General features: G+C 41.5%; 1 protein-coding gene across 7 annotated transcripts in view; it reads left to right on the top strand.

Annotated features, from left to right (window-relative positions):
- The window catches only part of DGKH (diacylglycerol kinase eta), a 283,882-nt gene that overhangs the window by 248,767 nt on the left and 9,241 nt on the right, over positions 1-25,874 (top strand). For 5 of the 7 annotated variants that reach the window (XM_056555450.1, XM_056555452.1, XM_056555453.1 and 2 more), the window contains 6 exons: positions 1,833-1,999; positions 4,172-4,277; positions 10,610-10,702; positions 11,032-11,151; positions 11,933-12,041; positions 18,419-18,645. In XM_056555450.1, the coding sequence (XP_056411425.1) occupies positions 1,833-1,999; positions 4,172-4,277; positions 10,610-10,702; positions 11,032-11,151; positions 11,933-12,041; positions 18,419-18,645 (822 nt within the window). The remainder of the gene's footprint in view (positions 1-1,832; positions 2,000-4,171; positions 4,278-10,609; positions 10,703-11,031; positions 11,152-11,932; positions 12,042-18,418; positions 18,646-25,874) is intronic. The other 2 variants (XM_056555451.1, XM_056555455.1) reach the window with 2 other exon arrangements.

Raw genomic sequence — 25,874 nt, 5'->3', positions numbered from 1 at the left:
TCAGCGGCTCATGTCATCATAGTTATAAAGGCCAAGTTTCCCTATTTATTGGGGAGGTCAGCTGATGTTCTGCCACAGTGAGCCATTAAATGGTATGATAAAAACATTGATCAAATCTATGATGATTTTTACATACCACCTGAAACAGGCGCAGCGACATACTGCAGATACTGGAGACCCAAAGTACACTGCTCAAAACAATTAAGGGAACACTTAAACAACACAATGTAACTCCAAGTCAATCACACTTCTGTGAAATCACACTGTCCACTCAGGAAGCAACACTGACTGACAACCAATTTCACATGCTGTTGTGCAAATGGAACAGACAACATGTGAAAATTATAGGCAATTAGCAAGACACCCCAATAAAGGAGTGGTTCTGCAGGTGGTAACCACAGACCACTTCTCAGTTCCTATGCTTCCTGGCTGATGTTTTGGTCACTTTTGAATGCTGGCGGTGCTTTCACTCTTGTGGTAGCATGAGACGGAGTCTACAACCCACACAAGTTGCTCAGGTAGTACAGCTCATCCAGGATGGCACATCAATGTAAGCTGTGGCAAGAAGGTTTGCTGTGTCTGTCAGTGTAGTGTCCAGAGCATGGAGGCGCTACCAGGAGACATGAAGGAGGCCATCTGAGGGCATCAACCCAGCAGCAGGACTGCTACCTCCGCCTTTGTGCAAGGAGGAGCACTGCCAGAGCCCTGCAAAATGACCTCCAGCAGGCCACAAATGTGCATGGGTCTACTCAAATGGTCAGAAACAGACTCCATGAGGGTGGTATGAGGGCCCGACATCCACAGGTGGGGTTTGTGCTTACAGCCCAACACCGTGCAGGATGTTTGGCATTTGCCAGAGAACACCAAGATTGGCAAATTTGCCACTGTGCTCTTCACAGATGAAAGCAGGTTCACACTGAGCACATGTGACAGACGCGACAGAGTCTGGAGACGCCGTATAGAATGTTCTGCTGCCTGTAACATCCTCCAGCATGACCGATTTGGCGGTGGGTCAATAATGGTGTGGGGTGGCATTTCTTTGGTGGGCTGCACAGCCCTCCGTGTGCTTGCCAGAGGTAGCCTGACTTCCATTAGGTAACGAGATGAGATCCTCAGACCCCTTATGAGACCATATGCTGGTGCATTTGGCCCTTGGTTCCTCCTAATGCTAGACAATGCTAGACCTCATGTGGCTGGAGTGTGTCAGCAGTTCCTGCAAGAGGAAGGCATTGATGCTATGGACTGGCCCGCCCGTTCCCCAGACCTGAATCCGGGTGAGCACATCTGGGACATTGTGTCTCGCTCCATTCTCCAACGCCACATTGCACCACAGACTGTCCAGGAGCTGGCGGATGCTTTAGTTCAAATCTGGGAAGACATCCCTCAGGAGACCATCCGCCACCTCATCAGGAGCATGCGCAGGCGATGTGGGGAGGTCATACGGGCACGTGGAGGCCACACACACTACTGAGTCTCATTTTGACTTGTTTTAAGGACATTACATCAAAGTTGGATCAGCCTGTAGTGTGGTTTTCCACTTTGATTTTGAGTGTGACTCCATCTCCAGACCTCCATGGGTTGATACATTTGATTTCCATTGATAATTTTTGTGTGATTTTGTTGTCAGCACATTCAACTATGTAAAGACGAAAGAATTTCATACGATTAGTTCATTCAGATCTAGGATGTGTCATCTATATGTTCACTTTTTTTTTTTAGCATTGTATGTAAATGACTGCTAAATATATTTGTATATATCAATAAAATAAAAAAATAAATACAGTGTTGTCTTATGCGTTCCCTACTAAGGCTGTATATTTCTCCCTGAACAGGCGTTTGAAAATACCTTAAAGTCCTGGGAAGATAAGCAGAAGTATGACTCCTGCAAGCTGGCCATTCGATCCCATCTGTACTCTCCACAAGCAGTAGAATTGGCTTCAGAAGAAGAGGTTACACTGATCAATCTCTGCTCACAGGCTGCTGAGGAACTTATATCAAGGTAGGTCTCATGCTTTGGTGCCTCAGTGTTAGCCAAAATTAAGGGGTGTATAATCTACCCATGTGTGCCTAGGCTTGAAATTAATAAGACCATTGTTGTCCCTGCATACTGCATCATTTTGTGCTGTTTTTGACTTCTTGACATATCAACTGGCTCCAGAATGTTACATAGATTTGTAAATAACTTCTATTAAACAAATCTTAATCCTTCCAGTACTTATCAGCTGATGTATGATTCAGAGGAAGTTTTATAGTTCTTTTCTGTCTGACCACACTGCTCTCTGTTGACACCTCTGTGCATGTCAGGAACTGTCCAGAGTAGGACCAAATCACCAAGCAAACCTCTCCAGCTCCGGACAGTACCTGACATGGACAGAGGTGTCAACAGAGTACAATGTGGTCAGACAGAAAAAACTATACAACTCCCTCTGTAGTTTACAGCAGCTGATAAGTACTTGAAGGATTAAGATTTTTTTAATAAAATAATTTACAAATCTGTTAAACTTTCTGGAGCCAGTTGATATGAAAAAATAGTTTTCTACCGGAGTACCCCTTTAAGTTGTCATATGCATTTTTTAAGTGGTTATCCGCTTTAACAAGAGATTATAGGCTGTCGTTCTTTCAGGTAGGGTTTTCCACAAATTATGTATCCAAGGGCTACTGCTGTCACCACAGCCACCCACAGACTCCTGCACTAATATGAGTCTTTTTCACGTTGAGGGTAGTAGTACAGAGGCTGAGGAACTGATCGCATTGGATCTCAAAAGATCATAACTTATAAAACAAGGGAGCAGGTGGCAGCCTCGCCGATCCCCAGCGAGTTATACAAAAACTCTTCTTTTCAAATTCATATTCCCCACCAGGAGCCCTGAATGGCCGGCACTGAATGACCATTCACTGCTTTCGGCAGGGTATTTAAAATTTAACAGCTAAGAAATTGAACGCAATGCTGCCTGCTTCCCTAGCAGGAGCCGTCCCTCCTAATACTGCTCCTATCATGGCACAGACTCTGTTCCACGATTGGAGTAGTAGTAAAAGCGTAACTGCAGTCACCACAGCCGCCCCCAGAGTCTTTCAGCTGGGAGAATTACTACTAAAATCATGGAAAAGAGTCCGTTCCATGATGACAGTAGTAGTACCCCCTGGCTGCAGGAGTCTCTGGGCGGCTGTGGATTGACTTTTTCACCAATATAAAAACTGTATACTGTTTTTATAATGCAGCTTAGTTTCAGGCTTCGTGGTCAAATGAAAACTGACAAATTTTAGGATTATTTTAGACACAAAAATAGATGGTGTGGAAATAAAAAATTATTTTTTTTAAATGTTTGTATAACAAAAGGTAATTTTTTGATGACACATTCCCTTTACATTTCTAATAAGGCATTTAAACATGTTTTCTTGTACTATAAATCCCATATATATTTTAAGTAAACATTGCAAAGACTGTTTTCTGCAGTAGAGCTCCATTATTTGGCAGTCCTGTCAAAACTGAACCCTCATTGGCATTTCACAAACCCTTTAGGTGGCACAAGGGTTGGGCGGAGAGGGCCGTGCAATGATGACTGGATTGTTCATGGAGCTCTTTTCTGCAATCAGCTATATACCACACGACCCCTGTTACAAGGGGATGTGCAGCCAATGATCTTTTTGTCAGGTTAAAATGACCTAATCAGAGTGATATCGACCTGTTTGACTGATAATCGCCCCATGTGATTAAAGTCCTAATTCTGTCCAAAATTCCTTAATAAAGCAAAGTTTATTTTATATTGTTAAATGTGGCTTTTCTATATATAAATATATATATATATATATATATATATATATATATATTTTTTTTTTGTAATAAAAGCAAATTTTTGCCATTCCCTATTATCGCACTTTTGTATACTCTATCTTTAAGACAGTGAGGACCCCTTGTGGGGATTTTAGGTATAGCTATTTCATAGTATTAGCCTATTCTCTACATCCACTTATTCTTTTTTTTTGTGTTGGGATTCTTGTGCAATAAACATATACATTATGTGATTTATCTGTAATAATTTAGGAGAGAGTTCTTTTTCTAGTTTTTATTTTACTTTTGGTCATCGTTACCCAAAAACTCAACTGAATGTTAACTTAGTAGATACAGGTGTTATACTCCTCATAGCTAAATGTACTTTCTTTCTCCCCACAGAATATGTGAAGCTGCAAAAACACATGGTTTGCTGGAGCAGGAGTTGGCGCATGCAGTGAATGCATGCTCACATGCACTTAATAAAGCCAATCCCAGGTTTCCTGAGGTAGGTCAGTAGAGATTTGGGTTATTGGTCTTTTTGGTGTTAACCATCCCAGAGCCAACAAATCTATTCAATTCTGTTTGTAACAGAGACAAATCATCAGTGTTCCTTGTGAGATCATGGGAGCATTTTCAGATTTAATATAATTTTATTGATCTGCATGATTATACCATAGCTTCTTACAGCAATAACAACTAGAAGAAAAGAGGAAAAGCACAAAAGCTCAAAAACTGCTTGAAAGAATCTTCTTTAAAATTCTTTCAAGTGTTTTAAAGAAAATTCGTTAATATTTATGACATCGCAACATGTGGGATTTTAACATTTTTTGTTCTCACAAGATATTAGTCCCCTCCAGAGATGTCTGGTAGTGACTTATTCCTTTTTCAGCATTATTGAATATACCTGCATACAGTACTTAGCCAAACCTGGGATGAATGTGTATGGGTCTAGGAAGCCAAAACAAATTGGAACGTAAATGTAAGATTTGACTACACCAATGTTTTTTTTAAATGATACACCTTTGAAAAATTCTTAACTTACAGTGGGGATCAAAAGTTTGGGCACCCCACGTAAAAATTTTTATTAATGTGCATAAAGAAGCCAAGGAAAGATGGAAAAATCTCCAAAAGGTATCAAATTACAGATTAGACATTCTTATAATATAGATTTTATTTCCATCATTTACACTTTCAAAATAACAGAAATCAAAAAAATGGCATCTGCAAAAGTTTGGGCACCCTGCAGAGTTAATATCTTGTACTGCCCCCTTTGGCAAGTATCGCAGCTTGTAAACGCTTTTTGTAACCAGCCAACTGTCATGTAAGGAGCTCTGGCCGGCTTCTTACATGACAATGGGCTCAGCCTATCACAGGCCGGGGCGGGACATCTCTGCGGCCGGTGATACGCCGATGGCTCTGCGGCGTCCCCGTCCCCAGGAAGTGGTATGAGGTCAGCACTGCCGGACCGTGAGGCCTGTACCGGACCAACGGGGGCTCGTAGGAAGGTATGTATGAGTTTATTTTGTTTATTTTTGAGGCCCGGGCACGAGAATATATAAAAGTGTTCCACTACAGTTGTCCTTTAAGGTCTATCCATAGATTTTCAATTATGTTGAGGTCAGGAGATTGTGAAGGCCATGGCAAAACCTTCACTTTACGCCTCTTGATGTATTCCCCCGTGGATTTTGAGGTGTTTAGGATCATTATCCATTTGTAGAAGCCATCCTCTCTTTAACTTCTGCTTTTTCACAGCAAATTTTGGATTCTAACTTGATGTTGGCATCCAAAATTTGCTGAAATTTTATTGAATCCATTTTTCCTTTTACTCGTGAGATGTTCCCTGTGCTACTGGCTGCAATACAACCCCAAAGCATGATTGATCCACCCCCATGTTTAACAGTTGGACAGAGGTTCTTTTCATTAAATTCTATTCCCATTCTTCTCCAAACGTACCTTTGCTCATTCCGGCCAAAAAGTTAAATTTTAACCTCATCGGTCCACAGAACTTGTTTCCAAAATGCATCAGGCTTGTCTATATGTTCATTTGCAAAGTTCAAATGCTGATTTTTGTGGTGAGGATGTAGAAGAGGTTTTCTTCTGATGATTCTTCCATGAAGACCATATTTGTACAAGTATCTCTTGATAGTGGAATAGTGTTCCACAAATCCAGTGTCTGCCAGATCTTTCTGGAGGGATTGTGCAGTCAAACGTGGGTTTTGAATTGTTTTTCTCACAATCCTGCGAGCTGTTCTGTCTGATATTTTTCTTGGTCTTCCAGATCTTGCTTTAACCTTTTGGGGCCGAAGGGCATATGCATACGCCCTTGCGTCCTGGTACTTAAGGATGAAGGGCGTATCCATATGCCCGTGGGAATTTCGGTCCCCGCCGCGCAGGGACCGGACCGGGGTGACTGCTGATATCTATGCCCAGGGGGGTCATCAGACCCCCCATGTCGGCGATCGGCGCAAATCGCAAGTGAATTCACACTTGCGATTTGCGCCAATTCCGGGTCTATGGTGACCCGGAATATAAGGGGGATCGCGGTTGTCTAAGACACCCACGATCCCCCTGAAGCGATAGGAGTGAGGTGGCAGGGTTGCCACCCCTCCTATCCCTGCTATTGGTGGTCTAGACGCGACCACCAATAGCAGATCGGGGGCGGGGGGGCTTTACTTTCGTTTTCTCCGTCCTGCCCACCCTCAATAGGCGGGGCAGAACGGGGAAAACGAAGAGGACCGAACGCCGACGTCCACTTACCGTTCCGGAGGCTGCGGAGCAACGGTGATCGGCGGGCGGTGACGGAGATCTGCGGGCGGCATGCGGCAGAAGAGGACGGCTCCCTGGATGCGACAGAAGCCGGTGAGTTGCCTAGCAACATCTAGAGGGCTACAGTCTGAGACCACTATAGTGGTCTCTAGACTGTAGCCCTCCAGTTGTTGCAAAACTACAACTCCCAGCATGCCCTGACAGCTGGAGGTCCACAGTTTAGAGACCACTGCACAGTGATCTCTATACTGCCCTCTAGATCTTGCAAAACTACAACTCCTAGCATGCCCACACAGCTGTTTGCTGTCTGGGCATGCTGGGAGTTGTAGTTTTGCAACATCTGGAGGTCCACAGTTTAGAGATCACTGTTCAGTGGTCTCTAAATTGTAGCACTCCAGATGTTGCAAAACTGCAAATCGCAGCATGCCCAAACAGCTGTCTCGGCATGCTGGGAGTTGTAGTTGTGTACCTCCAGCTGTTGCATAACTACATCTCCCAGCATGCCCTTCTGGGATCAGTACATGCTGGGAGTTGTAGTTTTGCAACAGCTGGAGGCACACTGGTTGGAAAATCCGGAGTTAGGTAACAGAACCTAACTGAAGGTTTTCCAACCAGTGTGCCTCGAGCTGTTGGAAAGCTACAACTCCCAGCATGCACGGTCTGTCAGTACATGCTGGGAGTTGTAGTTTTGAAACAGCTTGAGGTTTGCCCCCATGTGAACGTACAGGGTACATTCACACAGGCAGGTTTACAGTAAGTTTCCTGCTTCAAGTATGAGCAGCGCAAATTCCTAGCTGGAAACTCACCGTAACCTGCCAGTGCGAATGTACCTTAAAAACACTACACTACACTACCCCCCCCCCCCCCAATAAAATTGAAAAACATATTGTACGGCAGTGTTTCCAAAACGGAGCCTCCAGCTGTTGCAAAACAACAACTCCCAGCATTTACGGACAGTCACTGACTGTCCAGACATGCTGAGAGTTTAGCAACAGCTGGAGGCACCCTGTTTGGGAATCACTGGCGTAGAATACCCCTATGTCCACCCCTATGCAATCCCTAATTTAGTCCTCAAATGCGCATGGCGCTCTCTCACTTCAGAGCCCTGTCGTATTTCAAGGAAACAGTTTAGGGCCACATATGGGGTATTTCCGTACTCGGGAGAAATTGCACTACAAATTTTGGGGGTCTTTTTCTCCTTTTACCCCTTATGAAAAGGAAAAGTTGGGGTCTACACCAGCCTGTTAGTGTAAAAAAAAATTTTTTACACTAACATGCTGGTGTTGCCCTTTACTTTTTATTTTCACAAGAGGTAAAAGGAAAAAAAGACCACCAAAATTTGTAACGCAATTTCTCCTGAGTACGGAAATACCCCATATGTGGGCGTAAAATGTTCTGCGGACGCACAACAAGGCTCAGGAGTGGGAACGCACCATGTACATTTGAGGCCTAAATTGGTGATTTGCACAGGGGTGGCCGATTTTACAGCGGTTCTGACATAAACCCAAAAAAATAAATACCCACATGTGACCCCATTTTGGAAACTACACCCCTCACGGAATGTATCAAGGTGTACAGTGAGCATTTACGCCCCAAAGGTGTCTGCCAGATTTTTGGAACAGTGGTCCGTGAAAATGAAATTTTTTTTTGTTTGCTCAGCCCACTGTTCCAAAGATCTGTCAAACGCCAGTGGGGTGTAAATGCTCACTGTACCCCTTATTACATTCCGTGAGGGGTGTAGTTTCCAAAATGGGGTCACATGTGGGGGGTCCACTGTTCTGGCACCATGGGGGGCTTTGTAAATGCACATGGCCCCTGACTTCCATTCCAAACAAATTATCTCTCTAAAAGCTCAATGGCGCTCCTTCTCTTCTGAGCATTGTAGTGCGCTCGCAGTGCACTTGGCGTCCAAACATGGGGTATTTCCATTCTCAGAAGAAATGGGGTTACAAATTTTGGGGGGCATTTTCTCCTATTACCCCTTGTAAAAAAGTAAAATTTTGGGAAAAACCAGCATTTTAGTGAAAAACTTTTTTTTTTCATTTACACATCCGACTTTAACAAAAAGTTGTCAAACACCTGTGGGGTGTTAAGGCTCACCGTAACCTTGTTACGTTCCTTGAGGGACGTAGTTTCCATAACAGTGTGCGATGTGGGGGGGGGGGGGGGGGGGTTTGCTGTCCTGGCACCATAGGGGCTTCATAAATGGGACCCCAAGAACATGGACTACAAGAACATGCGAGTGTAAAAAATGAAGATTTTGAATTTTCTCTTTCACTTTGCTGCTATTCCTGTGAAACACCTAACGGGTTAACACACTTACTGAATGTCATTTTGAATACTTAGAGGGGTGCAGTTTTTATAATGGGGTCATTTATGGGGTATTTCTAACCAGAAGACCCTTCAAATCCACTTCAAACCTGAACTGGTCCCTGAAAAATTCTGATTTTGAAAATTTTGCGAAAAATTGGAAAATTGCTGCTTAACTTTGAAGCCCTCTGATGTCTTCCAAAAGTAAAAACTTGTCAACTTTATGATGCAAACATAAAGTAGACATATTGTATATGTGAATCATTATATAATTTCTTTGGAATGTCAATTTTCCTTACAAGCAGAGAGCTTCAAAGTTAGAAAAATGCTAAATTTTCAAATTTTTTATCAAATTTTTGCAAGTATCGATGAAAATTTACCACTAACATAAAGTAGAATATGTCATGAAAAAACAATCTCTGAATCAAATTTATAAGTAAAAGCATTCCAGAGTTATTAATGCTTAAAGTGACAGTGGTCAGATTTGCAAAAAATGCTCCCGTCCTTAGGGTCATAATGGGCTCCGTCCCCAAGGGGTTAACTTCCACTGTTCCTGATGACTGCCATTTCTTAATTACATTCCGAACAGAGGATATTGACATCTGAAAACGTTTTGCTATCTTCTTATAGCCTTCTCCAGCTTTGTGAGCGTCAACTATTTTCAGTTTCAGATTTCTAGACAACTGCTTAGAAGAACCCATGGTGCTGATTGTTGGGGCAAGGTCAGATGAGTCTGGGCATTTAAAACCTTTGAGATTGACATCACCTGGTCTTCCCAGATGATGATTGAGAACAATCCATGCTATAAATTCTGCAGGGTGCCCAAACTTTTGCAGACGCCATTTTTTTTATTTCTGTTATTTTGAAAGTGTAAATGATGGAAATAAAATCTAACTTTTGTTGACATATAAGAATGTCTAATCTGTAATTTGATTCCTTTTGGAGATTTTTCCATCTTTCCTTGGCTTCTTTATGCACATTAAAGGGGTATTCCGGGCAAAAACATTTTATCCCCTATCCAAAGGAAAGGGGATAAGGTGTCTGATCGCGTGGGGCCCACCGATGAGATCCCCTTCGCTCTTCCTGCAGAACCCGCATTCTATGTGGGTGCTGAATCTCCAGTTTCGGAAACCTCAAGGTTTCCAGGACTGGGGACGTGACATCACGCCACACCCCCTCCATTCATGTCAATGGGAGGGGGCATTATGGCCGCCACGCCCCCTGCCATAGACATGAATGGAGGGGGCGTGGCATGACGTCACATCCCCAGTCCCGGAACCCGGAGGTTTCCAAACCTAGAGACGCATTCCCCGCATAGAATGCGGGTGCTGCAGGGAGATCGCGGGGGGTGTCAGCAGCGGGCCCCACGCGATCAGACACCTTATCCCCTATCCTTTGGATAGGGGATAAAATGTTTTTGCCTGGCATACCCCTTTAATACAAATTTTTACCTGGGGTTCCCAAACTTTTGATTCCCAATGTATGAATGAGAGCATCTGAGACCCCTTTTATAGTTACAGCACAGAGCTGTTGCCGGTGGTGCATTGTATTACTGTACATGTAATGCATTACAGACCTTCTGGTGTCTCTACTGCTGCGGAACAATTGCTGAGCAGATCCTCCAGCGATTACATATGATGGGATCTGTTCAAGGGAAGGGGGATTTCCCTCATAAATGGTTCCACGTTCTGTCCTTTTTTTTTTTTTTTTCTTTCAAAAGTTCTGAAACAAGTAACATTGTTTTTTTTTTTCCAATTGTAGAATCTAACTAGGAACACTGCCATAGAGGTGGCCATGAATGTGAAGGCACTGCACAACGAGACAGAATCTCTCCTGGTTGGGAGAGTCCCACTGGTAAGTGCTTAATGTACTTTGTACTCAATACAGTGCTTACAAAGGCAACATTCATTTATTTGTAAAAGAGTAACAAATCAAAAAGAACTATTTACTATATACTTGCAACCACAACCGTACACTTGAATAGAACTTTGCAGCAGTGCAGTGGCCGGGGCAACACTGTACAGAGAAAAGGATGCAGTGTTAAATCAGTACTCAGGCCCATTCATTTTTTGAATCAGTGGGGCTAATATGCCATTACTTTCTAAAATGACACCTTTGATTTTATTCCTTTATATCTGACATTTATGGTACACCTTTTTAATGATTTCTTATTTGTTTTGCAGCAGCTGGAAGCCCACCATGAAGAGCTTTTGTCTAATGCACTGCACGATGTGGAAGTAGAATTAACTAAGCTAGCAGAGATTCCCTGGCTTTACTATGTGTTACAGCCGGATGAGGAAGAGGTACATGACATGAATTTCTTTATGGCACATAAAAGGTACTCCACTGGAAAACATTTTTTTTTAATCAACTGGTGCCAGATTTATACATATTTGTAAATTACTTCTATTTAAAAATCTTAATCCTTCCAGTACTTATCAGCTGCTGTATGCTCCACAAGAAGTTCTTTTCTTTTTGAATTTATTTTCTGTCTGACCACAGTACTCTTTGCTGACACTTCTGTCCATTTTAGGAACTGTCCAGAGCAAGATATGTTTTCTATGGGGATTTTCTTGTACTCTGGACAGTTCCTGAAATGGACAAAGGTGTCAGCAGAGAGCACTGTGGTCAGACAGAAATAAATGCAAAAAAAAAAAACTTCCTGTGGAACATATAGCAGCTGAAAAAAAAAAAAAAGTTTCCCAGTGGAGTACCCCTTTAAAGGGATATTCCGGCCAAATACATCTTATCCCCTATCCAAAGGATAGGGGGTAAGATTTCTGATTGCTGGGGTCCCAACGCCAGACCCCCACAATCTCTGTGCAGCACCTGCATTCTATGCTCCAGTCTCAGAAACCTCTGTGTTTCCTGGACTGGATATGTAATGTCACGCCAAGCCTCCTCCATTCATGTCTATGGGAGGGGGCGTGGCCCCTGCGATCAGACATCTTATCCCCTATCCTTTGGATAGGGGATAAGATGTCTTTGGCCGAATAGCCTTTTAATAATATCTTTACTCAGGGATATGTGCGATAAGTTTACTGTACTAACTGTAGTGTTTTTTTTTATTGTTATTGCAAACAGGATCATCCTCTGGAATATACAAAAAGGAACAGTAGAAGCACAGTATTTCGTATAGTGCCAAAGTTTAAAAAGGAGAAGGCTCAGAAGCATAAGACGAGCCCTCAGCCTGGTATGTGTCTGCCAGTCTTAGTAGTCTTGGGGCAGATGGCACACTGGGTCTATGTTTTCTATTCTATTATACACCGTCCTCCGATGAGACACAAACTGTTTCTCATGGCTGTAAATTGTGGCAAAATCAAGGCCTTTAATATGCAAGTCTGTGATGCATATATAACACAGAGACAGCTCTGATTATTTTATAGTCTTTATTTTACTAGTCTAGTATATATTTAGGTACACAGTGAATCCTTCTATAGATTATATTATAGATTTACTGCAGCCTGTTAGAATCATATATGTAGTGTAGATGACTACATAGAAACTTCTCCAAAATAGAAGACCACCCCTTTGTCTAGACCAGATTTATTTTTACCAATTTTTGGTTCCACTATATACTTTGCATACTGGCAATTTGGGGTGGTTGTCTCAGAGATTTCACTGTATATAGAATCTGTATGGGACAACTACAGTGACCCCCGACCTACGATGGCCCCGACATACGATAATTTCAACATGCGATGGCCTCTCAGAGGCCATTGCATGTTGAAGGCAGCATCAACATACAACGCTTTTGTATGTCGGGGCCATTGCATAAAGGGCTATCCGGCAGCGCTGACGGCTTCAGCTGCCGCCGGATAGCCGTTTACGGGGCCCCGCGTGCTCCGGTGATGGTCTCCTACCTGTCCTCGGGGCTCCGGCGCCTCCTCTTCGGGATCCCCTCCATCGCCGGCGCCCTCCATAGTCGTCATCACGTCGCCGCGCATGCCATCCCGTCGTCCTATAGGAGCAGCGAGCGTAGTGACGTGATGACGGCGACATGAGAGCGACGTACCCGGGCAGCAGAGACGTTCCGGAGCGGCGGGACACCACGTGGATGCGGCGACAGCGATGGGGCACAACATCCAGGGCAGCGGTGACAGGTCCGGAGTGGCGGGGACAGGTGAGTACAGCTTCCTATTCTTTACATTGCACGGATCCCTCAACATACGATGGTTTCAACAAACGATTGTCCATTTGGAACGGATTACCATCGTATGTTGAGGGACCACTGTATATGAATTAACAACAGCAATTGTCTTCTGCTTTCTTGCAATAGTAACAAAGGTCAGCAAAGGGCTTACAATAGGTGTCTTAACCACCCAGTCAATGCAGCTAGCTGCATATGAGGAAACAAGCTGTGTTTTTACTTTATATGTCATTTTGACCTTGAGGACACAGCCAATTTTCATTTTTGTATTTTTGTTTTTTCTTCCTTGCATTTTAAGAGCCATAACTATATTTTTCTATCTACAGACCCATATGAGGGCTTTTTTTTTGGTGCACAACCAATTTTACTTTGTAATGACACCTTTTTATTTTACCATGAAATGTACGTACAACCAAAAAAAGAAACTTGCAAATCTGCAACTTGGGGGTTGTTTTTTTTTTGCACGATATGGTAAAACTGACTATTATGTGGGTCAAACTTTTTTAACTGATTGTTTAAAAATTTTCTATTCTGATCCCCCTATAACTTTCTTATTTTTCCATATACGTGGCTGTGTGAACGCTTATTTTTTGCGCAGTGATCTAGTTTTTATTGGTACCCCTTTTGCATATGCTTGACTTTTTAATCACTTTTTATTCAATTTTTTCTAAGATGTGACCAAAAATCAGCAATTCTGGACATGATTATAAACATTATATATTAATAGTTCAGGTATTTTCACACACAGCGATACTAAATAATGTTTATTATTTTTATAATTTTTTTTACTTTGTTACTTTCTACTTTTTTTGTTTACATTTTTTAAGTCCCCATAGGGGACTATCTATAGAAATCTTTTGATTGCTATACCGTTCAGTGCTATCAGTGATCCACTTGTATAGCCTGTCAGAAAGCAGACCATACCAATACATGGCAGCAGAACGACACAGAGGAGGTAAAGAGAGCTCTGGCCACCATCTAGACTCATAGGGCCCCTGCACTCGTTTGGTCCGATAAGTCTCACAAAGCCTCCCTAATGCTTTTTAATGCAGTGGCAGTATTGATCACGCCAACTAAAAGGTTAAAGTCTGGCATCAGCATGATCACTGATGTCCACCATTAGCGGCGGGCCCCCGGCTGCTATCAGCATGGTCTTTAAAAACGTTTATCCGGGAATTGAAAAACTGAGCAGATTTCTTCAAAAAGCGCAACACCTGTCCTCAGGTTGTTTTTGGTATTGCAGTTCAGTTCCATTAAAGTGAATGGAGCCCAGTTGTAATAGCACACACAACCGAAGTACAGGTGTGGTCCTTTTTTTTTTAATGAAGAATTTAGCTGTGTTTTTCTGTATAACCCTTGAAGCGTATGCTGTAGATGTATGTCCTGTTATGCTAAGTACCAGACAGCGAGGGCATGCATTTATGTCCTGCATAATCTAGGGGTTTAACAAGTGCCCTTGTAAGACATATAGGAGGAGATTGATCAAAAGCTGTTTAAAGGAAAAGTGAATCAGTTGCTTTTATTTTTCAGAGGCCTTTTTAAATGCTTACAAAAGCATTATGATTGGTTGCTATGGACAACTGCTTCACTTTTCCTCTGCACAGGTTTTGATAAATCTCCCCCATAGTCTCCACTTTTCTCAAAAACTCTTCTGAGCTCAAAATGAGTCTTTCCTCATTCAGCATGCACTGTCTTTATTTTTTCTGTGCTCATTAACAGTCTCTGTGAAGAATGATGTGCTCTCTGTCAGCAGGCATAGATTTCCCTTGTTTTCATTGAATTCTAATCAGTTCCTGGCATCCATTCTTAGAAACCTTTCAGGACCAGGCTTATCAAGACATTGGTGTGGTAAATGATTTGCCTCTCTGGCAAATTCTGTGTTATAACTTTTTTGTTCATTCTTCTTCCTTCCAAAGGTATGGCCTTGATAAATATGGATGCAAGAACTTGTTGCATTTTTAAATTGTTAGTAGCCAAAATGTCTGCACTTACAGTCACATGATCAGCATAGACATAGTGTGCAAGCACAAGAGAGAATCCATAATTTCCATGTCGTATAACAATTTTTACATCCTGTATCAATTTTTATATATCAAAGGATTTTTGTTAGCAGTGGTCTTACTTGAGAACACCTAAAGACTTCAGCCCCTGAACCTCTTAAATGGCACTGTCATTTCAAATAACTTCCCTCTATCTAATAGCGATTGTGATTCCTAACATATTTGTAACTCACTTCATTAACCAGAAAACTAAATGTCTTTCTCCTCTGCAATCTGCTGTCCAGTGCCTGTTGTCAGTCTCAGTAACACATACATCAGGACAAATTGCAGGAAGTGGTTGTGGGGTTTAGCATGTACTATGTGCAGAAGAGGGGGGAGATCATTTTTTCTCATATAGCACTTTTTTTTAAAGCAAGTGGATCAGTTGCTCCTCCTCCCCCCCCACTTGCCATATATAGTAGAGTACTGTGTAAATTATCCCCCACTACATTATCCCCCACACAGCTAGTCTAGTGGACTTTTTTCAGCACTATGTCATGGCATAGCAAAGCGTGCATGTGCTGTGATTGGCCAGAGAAGTATGAAAGGAGCTAACTGTCCAATTCACTGTAAGGGTACGTTCACATGCGCGGATTTACAGCGTATTTTACGCTGCAGATCCGCTGGTGAAGGCCCGCTCTATACTGTCTTTACATGTGCCTGCTCGTAGCGGCAATACGCCGCTACCAGCAGACACACTGCGATGTGCGAGTCGCAGTATACTCACACATCGCGGGAGCTCTCTGCCTAGCTCAGAGCAGGGAGAGCGGCCGCGATATGCGAGTACGCCGCGCACATCGCTACACTGTGTCTGATGGTAGTGGCGTGTTGCTGCTACGAGCAGACACATGTAAAGCCAGCATAGAGCGGGCCTTCACCAGCGGATCCGCAGCTAAATACGCTGCAAAAATCCGCGCATGTGAACGTACCCTAATGGAGTGAATGAGAAATAGCTGTACAACATGGCTGGGGCTCACTAACAATAGTGAGAGCACTAAAAACATCTTATTTGAATAAATCTATGTAGGTTTTTAATCTTTTAAAATAACAGGTACACTTTAAAAGGGTACTCCACCCCCAGATATCTTCTCCCCTATCCAAAGGATAAGGGATAAGATGTCTGATTGCGGTGGTCCTGCCGCTGGGAACCCCCGCGATCTCTCCTGCACCTCTTTCATCTGGTGCACGGTACAAGCTTTACCCCGTGCCTGATGACTGGCGATGCAGGGGCCAAAGGATCGATAAGTCAAGGCCCCGCCCCCTTGTGACATCACCTCCCGCCCCCTTAAGGACTCAGCCCATTTGGGCCTTAAGGACTCAGACAATTTTATTTTGACGTTTTCGTTTTTTCCTCCTCGCCTTAAAAAAAAATCATAACTCTTTTTTATATTTCCATCCACAGACTAGTATGAGGGCTTGTTTTTTGCGCGACCAGTTGTCCGTTGTAATGACATCACTCACTTTACCATAAAATGTATGGCGCAACCAAAAAAATACTATTTGTGTGGTGAAATTAAAAAGAAAACCGCAATTTTGCTAATTTTGGAAGGTTTCGTTTTCACGCCGTACAATTTACGGTAAAAATTACATGTATTCCTTATTCTTTGGGTCAATACGATTAAAATGATACCCATAATAATATACGTTTCTATTACTTTTGCGCTTTAAAAAAAATACAAACTGTTTAACCAAATTAGTACGTTTAAAATCCCCCTTTTTGAAGACCTATAACTTTTTCATTTTTCCGTATAAGCGGCGGTATGTGGGCTCATTTTTTGCGCCATGATCTGTACTTTTTATTGATGCCATATTTGCTTATATAAAACTTTTAATACATTTTGGAATAAAAAAATTTTGGGAATAAAATGTAAAAAAAAAAAAAAAAAAAGCAGCTATTTTGGACTTTAAAAAAAAAAAATTTACGTTCACGCCGTTCACCGTATCAACATTTTATTTAAATAGTTGAGATATTTACGCACGCGGCGATACCAAATATGGATATCACTTTTTTTTTTTTTTTTACAATTTTTGGGGGTGAAATATGGAAAATGGGACAATTTACGTTTTTATTGGGAGCGGGTTTTTCAAATTTTTTTTACTACGATCCTCCGGCCCCTGCATCGCCAGTCATCAGACACTGAGTAAAGTTAGCTCCGTGCCCCAGATGACGGAGGTGCTGCAGGAGAGATCGCGGGGGTTCCCAGGGGCGGGACCCCCGCAATTAGACATCTTATCCCCTATCCTTTGGATAGGGGATAAGATGTCTAGGGGCGGAGTACCCCTTTAATCTTGATCTAGTTCTGTAGCTTTACTTAAGTGTTGATACATCTGAGAATTTAAGTTTGCATCATAAGTATATTAAACGGTTATGGTGTTTAATTCTAGCCGAACATTTTAGTTGGAATTTAATACAAAGAACATACTTAAGCTGGTCATACACATTAAATTGGCTGAAAAATAAACAAGGGGCGCAACTGAGCATACATAATCATTTCAATGGAGAATGGGATATAAACCACTGGCAAACTTCTCCAGCAGATATATCCTTTGTATGTGTGTATATGTGTGTGTGTATATATGTATGTGTGTGTGTGTGTGTGTGTGTGTATATATATATATATACATATACCTGTGTGTGTGTGTGGTATATATATATGTGTGTGTGTGTGTATATATGTATGTGTGTGTGTATATATACATATACCTGTGTGTGTGTGTGTGTGTGGTATATATGTGTGTGTGTATATATATACATATACCTGTGTGTGTGTGTGTGGTATATATGTGTGTGTGTGTATATATGTGTGTGTGTGTATATATACATATACCTGTGTGTGTGTGTGGTATATATGTGTGTGTATATATATATATATATATATATATATATATATATATACACACACACACATTTTTATTCTTTCTCATGTATATGACCAGCTTTATAATAAGCACACATTCTATGATCTACTGACTATTAAGAGGTCAGGCAATGCTTTCTCCCTGCTCATGCCAGCATTACAGAAACTTATATATGGAAAATAAACTTTGTCTGTTATACGTTTGAGCTGTGTTCTGGAACCTGCTCCATTCAACCTTGTACGAGACTATTCTTTCTGGTAGCATTTTACAGTAAATATGTACCTTGCACCACTGATCCTAACCTGTAGAGCAAATTCTCTGTAGTTCACGGATGGTTTAATATTAGTAGTACTATAAAACTTGCTTTAGTGAGAGATGAAGCTGAAAACACGGCTGCAAAGCAACGAACCCAGTCCTTGTACAGACATTTGTTGGAATTACTGTTGATTTTAACCTGCATGCACAAGAAATTAATCCATTAGGTCTGTTGAGTTGAAACCTTTTCTCTTTTCCCTTTGCTAGCACTGCATTCCTGTTTTCCACTCTTTGGCCTAACCTATGCTTGTTATGCATTTGTGCATGTACAAATTAAGGGGGTTTTGCTCTTAACTTTGTTAGTTCAAAAATGGGGCACAGATGAAGTTGCAGCTTGGCTGGATCTGCTGAGTTTGGGAGAGTACAAAGAAATCTTCATCCGTCATGACATCCGAGGTTCAGAGCTAGTGCATCTGGAAAGGCGGGATCTTAAGGTATTTCCTTTGTGCTACTTTTTCCTTCTTGTGGGAATTACACCTCTTTCCTGTCCCCTTGTTATGTGCTTGTAGCTTGGCTTAAATTACAGTATCTCTGTAAACTAATCTGCACTGTTTTGTGGCCTGCACTCCCTTACGTGTTACACTGCCATTGCAGCCTACATCAGCATCACTGGTATCATGAACACAGCCTTCAGTCTGTAATAAAATTCCTAAACTGCTAAATAAATTTACAATATAAGATCCTTGATTAAAAAATAAATAAATAAAATAAAAAATAATAATAATTTTTTGATAAAGTGGGATCAGTGTGGAAGGTGAAAAATGTTAGTGTTGTATTGCAGTCTTTTCATTCATGCGTTGTGGCAAAATTCTCCCTCATCTACTAATGCATCCGTCATGTCTAGCAACATAATATTGTTTTAAATTTTGTATTTATGTTCTTCATCTCATAATGCTGATACTATTTCTAGACTTTGTGACAATTATGTTTCAAGGTTTATTAAAGGGAACCTTTTTCTTCCATTCTTAAATTCCAAGTGCACCGTGACGTCCGTCCTAGATCTCTTATAGGAAATTTGTTTCCTATTAAGATCCCAGACAGACGTCTCTGTGCACTCTGGGCTTGGAAACACCCCCATTCACCAAGCCACCTCTTTTGCATAAGAAAAAAGAATGATGAAAAAAATCCACGGATTTTCAAATAATGTTAGGTACCTTTGTCATCAGCATCACCTGCATTACAAGCCTATACCAATAGGTTATACAAGTGATGCTGATGACAGATTCCCTTTAACTTTATCACTAGTTACCCATTACAAAGACAGGGCATCATAAAAGTGTACTGGTGACGCTGAATTTGAGAGAGTAATGGCACCATTTAATAAGCTTCCTGGCTAATGAGGAGCTTCCAGAAGGCCGAAGTTAAAAATAAATTAATTAATTAATTTAAAAAATGAAATGAACCCCCAAATACCTCCTGGTACTATAGAAGTTTGAGATTAACTGTTTGTTAGAGATGCTTTCTAAGCATTAAGAAACACAATGAGCAAGGTCAGCTGAAGGTGTCTCTTGCTCCAGACCTTTCCTTTGTGCACAGAATTAAAAGCCGCTCTGTGTGAACAGATTGTTTTCTGAAGGATTCCAGCCATCCTTGTATTACAATGGCTCTTAGGAATTTTTATAACAGGTAAAAAGTCATGTTTACAAGAATCAATCAAAGATATACATGTGGAGCAGCACTCGGTGTCAGGGCCATTTAAATTGTCCATTGTCTGATTTAAAGGGGTTCTCTGGTGGAAAACAATAGTTTTTATTTTTATTTCTAATCAACTGGTGCCAGAAAGTTACAGATTTGTAAATTACTTCTATTTAAAAATCTTAACCCTTCCAGTACTTATCAGCTGCTGTATACTACAGAGGAATTTCTTTTCTTTTTGAATTTATTTTCTGTCTGACCACAATGCTCTCTGCTGACACCTCTGTCCATGTCAGGAACTGTCCAGGGCAAGAGCAAATCCCCATAGCAAACCTCTCCTGCTATGGACAGTCCCGGAACTGAACAGGTGTCAGAAAAGAACTTCCTCTGTAGTATACAGCAGCTCATAAGCACTGGAAGGATTACGATTTTTAAAAGTCATTTATAAATCACTAACTCATTTTATAGGCGCTTATTTTTTAATTATCGGCAACTCATCTCCTGTTTCCATGGATAAATGTGCTGCTTACAAATGATGACTTTTTTTTCGGGTATGTAATTAGTCAATGACCAAGCATTTTCTCTAATATCAGTTGATCACCACTTTGATATGGGTCAGTAGTTGGGAATGAGTTTTCCTACCAATCCTCGTTTATCCAATATATGGACTGCATAGTAGAGCTGTTTGCCTAGCATGTCAGTCTGCGTTCTGCTGCTAGAAGACACTAGTTGATTTATATCCTGGACCTATGAATGTGCCAAGCATTTTGTTTTCTTAAAGCCATGTTCACACAGCAGAAATTTTGTAGAACGTCCACCTGGAAAACACAGCCAATATTCCGCAAATAACGGGGGTTGACTATAAAATTCCGCGGTGTGCATAATGGGACTTTGTTGCAACAGAATTTCTGAGCTGAATTTTTCCACCGGATTACGCTCAGAAATTCCGATTGTTGTCAATGTGATTCCGCTGCACCGTGCACACTGCAGAATTTTTTTGGCAGATTTTTACGGCATGGAAACTCTGATTTCCGCTGAAAGAATGAACATGTTCATTCTTTTGGCAGAATCCGCACAGAAAGGCATTGCCATCTATAGAGTGCATTTCCGGGCAGCTCTAGCACTGGCGAAACATGCAATTTGCAAAATGTCTGCCTGTGTTTTCTGGGAAGACATTCCGGTAGGTGAATAAAGTCTTAATCAGACACTGAATGGAAGGGGAGGTCCAGCTCTCAGGTGGATTGCAGCTAAGACATAGCATTTACTGTCTTATATTAAAGACATGGAAAACAAAAACACCTAATATTGCATTAAAAACAGCACGCCAACGTGTTTCAAGCTTAGGTCAAGCTCTTAGTCATGGCAAAGTAGCACAATACAGTGATGGTTTATAGACACTCATAGGTGAAGTGAAAAGATTGACACGTGAATACCCGCGAGGTGGTGGGCAGCAGATTCAGTGTGTGACAACAAATCCGGTCATACCTAGCTGCAACACATACAAAACCTGGTGGGGATATTGGTGCCGCAACTAGGTAGACGGGGCTGCAGTAGCTCGTAGCAACATTGCATGAGAACATGACATGGCCAGTTGTAAAAAAGTGAAAAGTCCGAACAGCCCATGTACACATGCATGCACTAAGGCGGACATTCGTACGGAAACGGAGTGAACAAAGGTATATAGATATGTGTGTGTAGATAGTCAGCGTCCAGACTATTTGGCAATAGCTGCACATGTATGTCGTATGATTCCTTCTGCACCAGGTGTTCAGCTTGAATATGGAATATACAATATAAAAGAGCATATTTAAATTGATCACAAAGTTATTGTGTATACATATACTTTAACCCCTTAAGGACCGGGGGTTTTTCCGTTTTTGCACTTTCGTTTTTTGCTCCTTACCTTTAAAAAATCATAATTCTTTCAATTTTGCACCTAAAAATCCATATGAATGCTTATTTTTTGCGCCACCAATTCTACTTTGTAATGACGTCAGTCATTTTGCCCAAAAATCTACGGTGAAATGGGAAAAAAAATCATTGTGAGACAAAATTGAAAAAAAAAAAACGCAGTTTTGTAACTTTTGGGGGCTTCCGTTTCTATGTAGTAAATTTTTTGGTAAAAATGACACCTTATCTTTATTCTGTAGGTTCATACGATTAAAATGATACCCTACTTATATAGGTTTGATTTTGTCGCACTTCTGGAAAAAATCATAACTTCATGCAGGAAAATTAATATGTTTAAAATTGTCATCTTCTGATCCCTATAACTTTTTTATTTTTCCGCGTATGGGGCGGTATGAGGGCTCATTTTTTTGCGCTGTGATCTAAAGTTTTTACGGTACCATTTTTGCATTGATAGGACTTTGGACTTTTGGACTTTTGGATTTTTTTGCGTGTACGCCATTGACCATGCGGTTTAATTAATGATATATTTTTATAATTCGGACATTCCGCACGCGGCGATACCATATATGTTTATTTTTATTTATATTTACACTGTGTTTTTTTTTATAGGAAAAGGGGGGTGATTCAAACTTTTAATAGGGGAGGGGTTAAATGATCTTTATTCACTTTTTTTTTGCAGTGTTATAGCTCCCATAGGGACCTATAACACTGCACACACTGATCTATTACATTGATCACTGGTTTCTCATAGGAAACCAGTGATCGATGATTCTGCTGCTTGACTGCTCATGCCTGGATCTCAGGCACGGAGCAGTCATTCGGCGATCGGACAGCGAGATGGCAGGAAGGGACCCTCCGGCTGTCCTGTAAGCTGTTCGGCTATCCCGAGCAGCCCACTGAGCTAACCGGCACTTTTTACTTTCACTTTTAGCCGCGTGGCTCAGCTTTGAGCGCGCGGCTAAAGGGTTAATAGCGCACGGCACCGCGATCAGTGCCGCTCGCTATTAGCGGCAGGTCCCGGCTTCACTATGATGCCCGGCCCGCCGTGATATGATGCGGGGTCACCGTGGGACCCCGCGTTATATCACGGGAGCGTGACCAAGGACGTACTCATACGTCCTTGGTCCTTAAGAGGTTAAATACCTATTAGTTTTAGCTATCACCTGTGTATCAACATATACACTAAATAAGGTGGTACATGGACTAACCAAGCGAACAGAAAGGCGAGAGTGTCAAGCGATACTGTACATCAGTGAGTTGTTGACAAGAAATATTCCAATATTTAAGCACATGCCACTGCCACAATTACATGTTCAGGAGACATAATAACCAAAGCGTTTCTGTAATGTATACATGAATTATATCATATACAACTGATGAAGATGAAAAATATCGAAAAACTGGCACAAGTCCATGGATCGTCTCAATAAAACACAAATTATCTGAAAGGGCTTAATGGCTTTATCGCCCAACATAGAACAACTGTATGTGGAAAAATTATTACAATAATTTTGCTAACAATGTGGACCATACATAATAGAAAAACTATGTTTCAAAAAGGAGGGGGGGGGGTTTGAATAAAACAAGAGAAAAAGCCAAAACTATGCAAAATATATAATGATTCTAGAAAGAATAGCTCTAACAGATGTAAAAATGACTAGGGTGAGGTTTTTTTTTTTTTTTTTTTTTTTTTTTTTTTTTTAAAAGAACCCAATCTAATAAATGTACATTAAGAAGATTTAGCAAGCTCCGTAGTAGATATTTTTCGTGTAAAAAAAAAAAGTGCAAATTTTGTATACATGCTGCAACTTTTAGATTTTTGCTTATTCCAAAAAGAAATTCTGAAAGAAGAAATCTGCTCACGTAGTAATTATTATTATTTTTTTTTTTTTAGTGGTCATGTATGTATCAAATGCGATAGTCCCTCTTTATGAAGAAAAAGTCGCATCTCCATTTAAAAGTCACATTTGTATTTCAGGTCCAACCTGGCTTAGGCTGGGTCCACACTACGTTTTGTCCCATACGGGAGCGCATACGGCAGGGGGGAGCTAAAAGCTCGCGCTCCCGTATGTTACCGTATGCGCTCCCGTATGTCATTCATTTCAATGAGCCGACCGGAGTGAAGCGTTCGGTCCGGTCGGCTCATTTTTGCGCCGTATGCGCTTTTACAACCGGACCTAAAACTGTGGTCAACCACGGTTTTAGGTCCGGTTGTAAAAGCGCATACGGGAGAAAACGTAGTGTGGACCCAGCCTTACAGAAAGTGCGTATGTCCGCAGAAAAGGACATTAACCCCCACTTTAACAACTGTTCTTGTTCTGTATCATTAAACAAAGCTACTACATTAATGTTAATTAAAGAAAAAACTAAAGGAGATATCCAGTGGTGAAAAACGTATCTCCTACCCTAAGGATAGGGGATAAGTTTAAGATCGCGGGGGGTCGACCACTGGACAAGCCCCCCCCCCCTTTAATGTTAATTAAAGAAAAAACTAAAGGAGATATCCAGTGGTGAAAAACGTATCTCCTATCCTAAGGATAGGGGATAAGTTTAAGATCGCGGGGGGTCCGACCACTGGACAAGCCCCCCCCCCGGCCGCGATCTCCTGTATGGGGCCCCGACAGCCCGCGGGAAGGGGGCTTGTTGACCACCGCACAAAGCGTCGGTTGACACGCCCCCTCAATACAACTCTATGGTAGAGCCGGAGCGCTGCCTTCGGCAATCTCTGTCTCTGCCATAGAGATGTATTGAGGGAGCGTGTTGGCCGCCGCTTTGTGCGGTCGTCAACACGCGCTATCTGGCCAGCGAGCCGGGGGGCCCGTACAGGAGATCGCTATCTGAAACTTAAGGATAGGGGATACGTTTTTCACCACAGGACTACCCCTTTAATTATATAACTAATAATTCTATTAATTTTATGGTTGAAAATACACACTGCACACCTTGTTAATTTTAGGACACGTACATGCTGGCATACCCACATTTTTTTTATTAATGTTGTGTTAAAATAGAATAAAGCACAAAATAATGGTGTAAGAATTTTTACAGACTACATAAATAACCCATATGTGGCACAAACATTTTTCCTTAAAAAAAAAATACAGCTTCATGCACATTTTGGGTGGGTAACGTACCGAGCCGGTTTTTTTTTTTTGTGTGGCTTCACTATTGTTTATGTGTCTGTTTGTGCTGCGCTGTCTTCCTTCCTGAAGTAAACTCCGGCCTCAGCGCAGCAACGCAAGACTCTGCCCACCAACATCACAAAATGCGGGCAAAAAAATTTAACAAAAAAGCCTCCAGAGTACGGATATTCAGGGTGCGGCACAGTATGTTTTTAATATTTTTTAATTTCTGAGGAGGTTGGAGGGGTTGTTGTGGGATAGTTGTAGTGCAGCTATTTAATGCCAGGCAGGCCAGTCAGGGTTTCACCTGATGCGGTACGCACACCCCTCCCCGTCACTCTCTAGCAACGCTACTGGTAATAAAGGGTAGATAAAGAACTTTGGCTGTTAACATAAGGGAAAACTTTTCTCCTTTAAGAAATGCTTTTGTAAGCATGTTTCCCGGGTTTTGCTTACATGTGATTTATTTATCAAGGTCGTGCGACTATTTGATAAATAGGTCGCATGTAAACAAAAGTAAGTTAAAAAAAATTTGTCATATAAAAGTCATACGTTTGAAAATAATGATAAATCTCCTTCTAAATTGTTACGGTAGTTGAGTCCGTTTGGTACACAGGAGTCTAAGGACAGTATCCAAAATGCCTTCCGTGTAAAATCCAAACGGGCCCAGTCCCCTCCGTGGTGGGGTTGCTGGACTCTCTCAATCCCCGTAATTTGTATATAGGATTCATCCCGTTTGGTTTCTACATGGGAGACATTTTGGATACTGTCCCTGGACTCCTGTGTACCAAGCGGACTCAACTACCATAACGATTTAATGTACATTTATTAGATTGGGTTCTCTCAACAAAAAAAAAACCTCACCCTAGGCATTCTTAAATCTGTTAGAGCTATTCTTTCTAGAATCATTATATATTTTGTATACATTTGGCTTTTTCTCTTGTTTTATTTAACCCCCTCCCCCCCCCTCCCCCCTTTTTGAAACATAGTTTTTC

The sequence above is a fragment of the Hyla sarda genome, chromosome 2, assembly GCF_029499605.1.
Source record: "Hyla sarda isolate aHylSar1 chromosome 2, aHylSar1.hap1, whole genome shotgun sequence".
Lineage (NCBI taxonomy): Eukaryota > Metazoa > Chordata > Amphibia > Anura > Hylidae > Hyla > Hyla sarda.
This window is presented reverse-complemented; position numbering and strand designations above follow the sequence as displayed.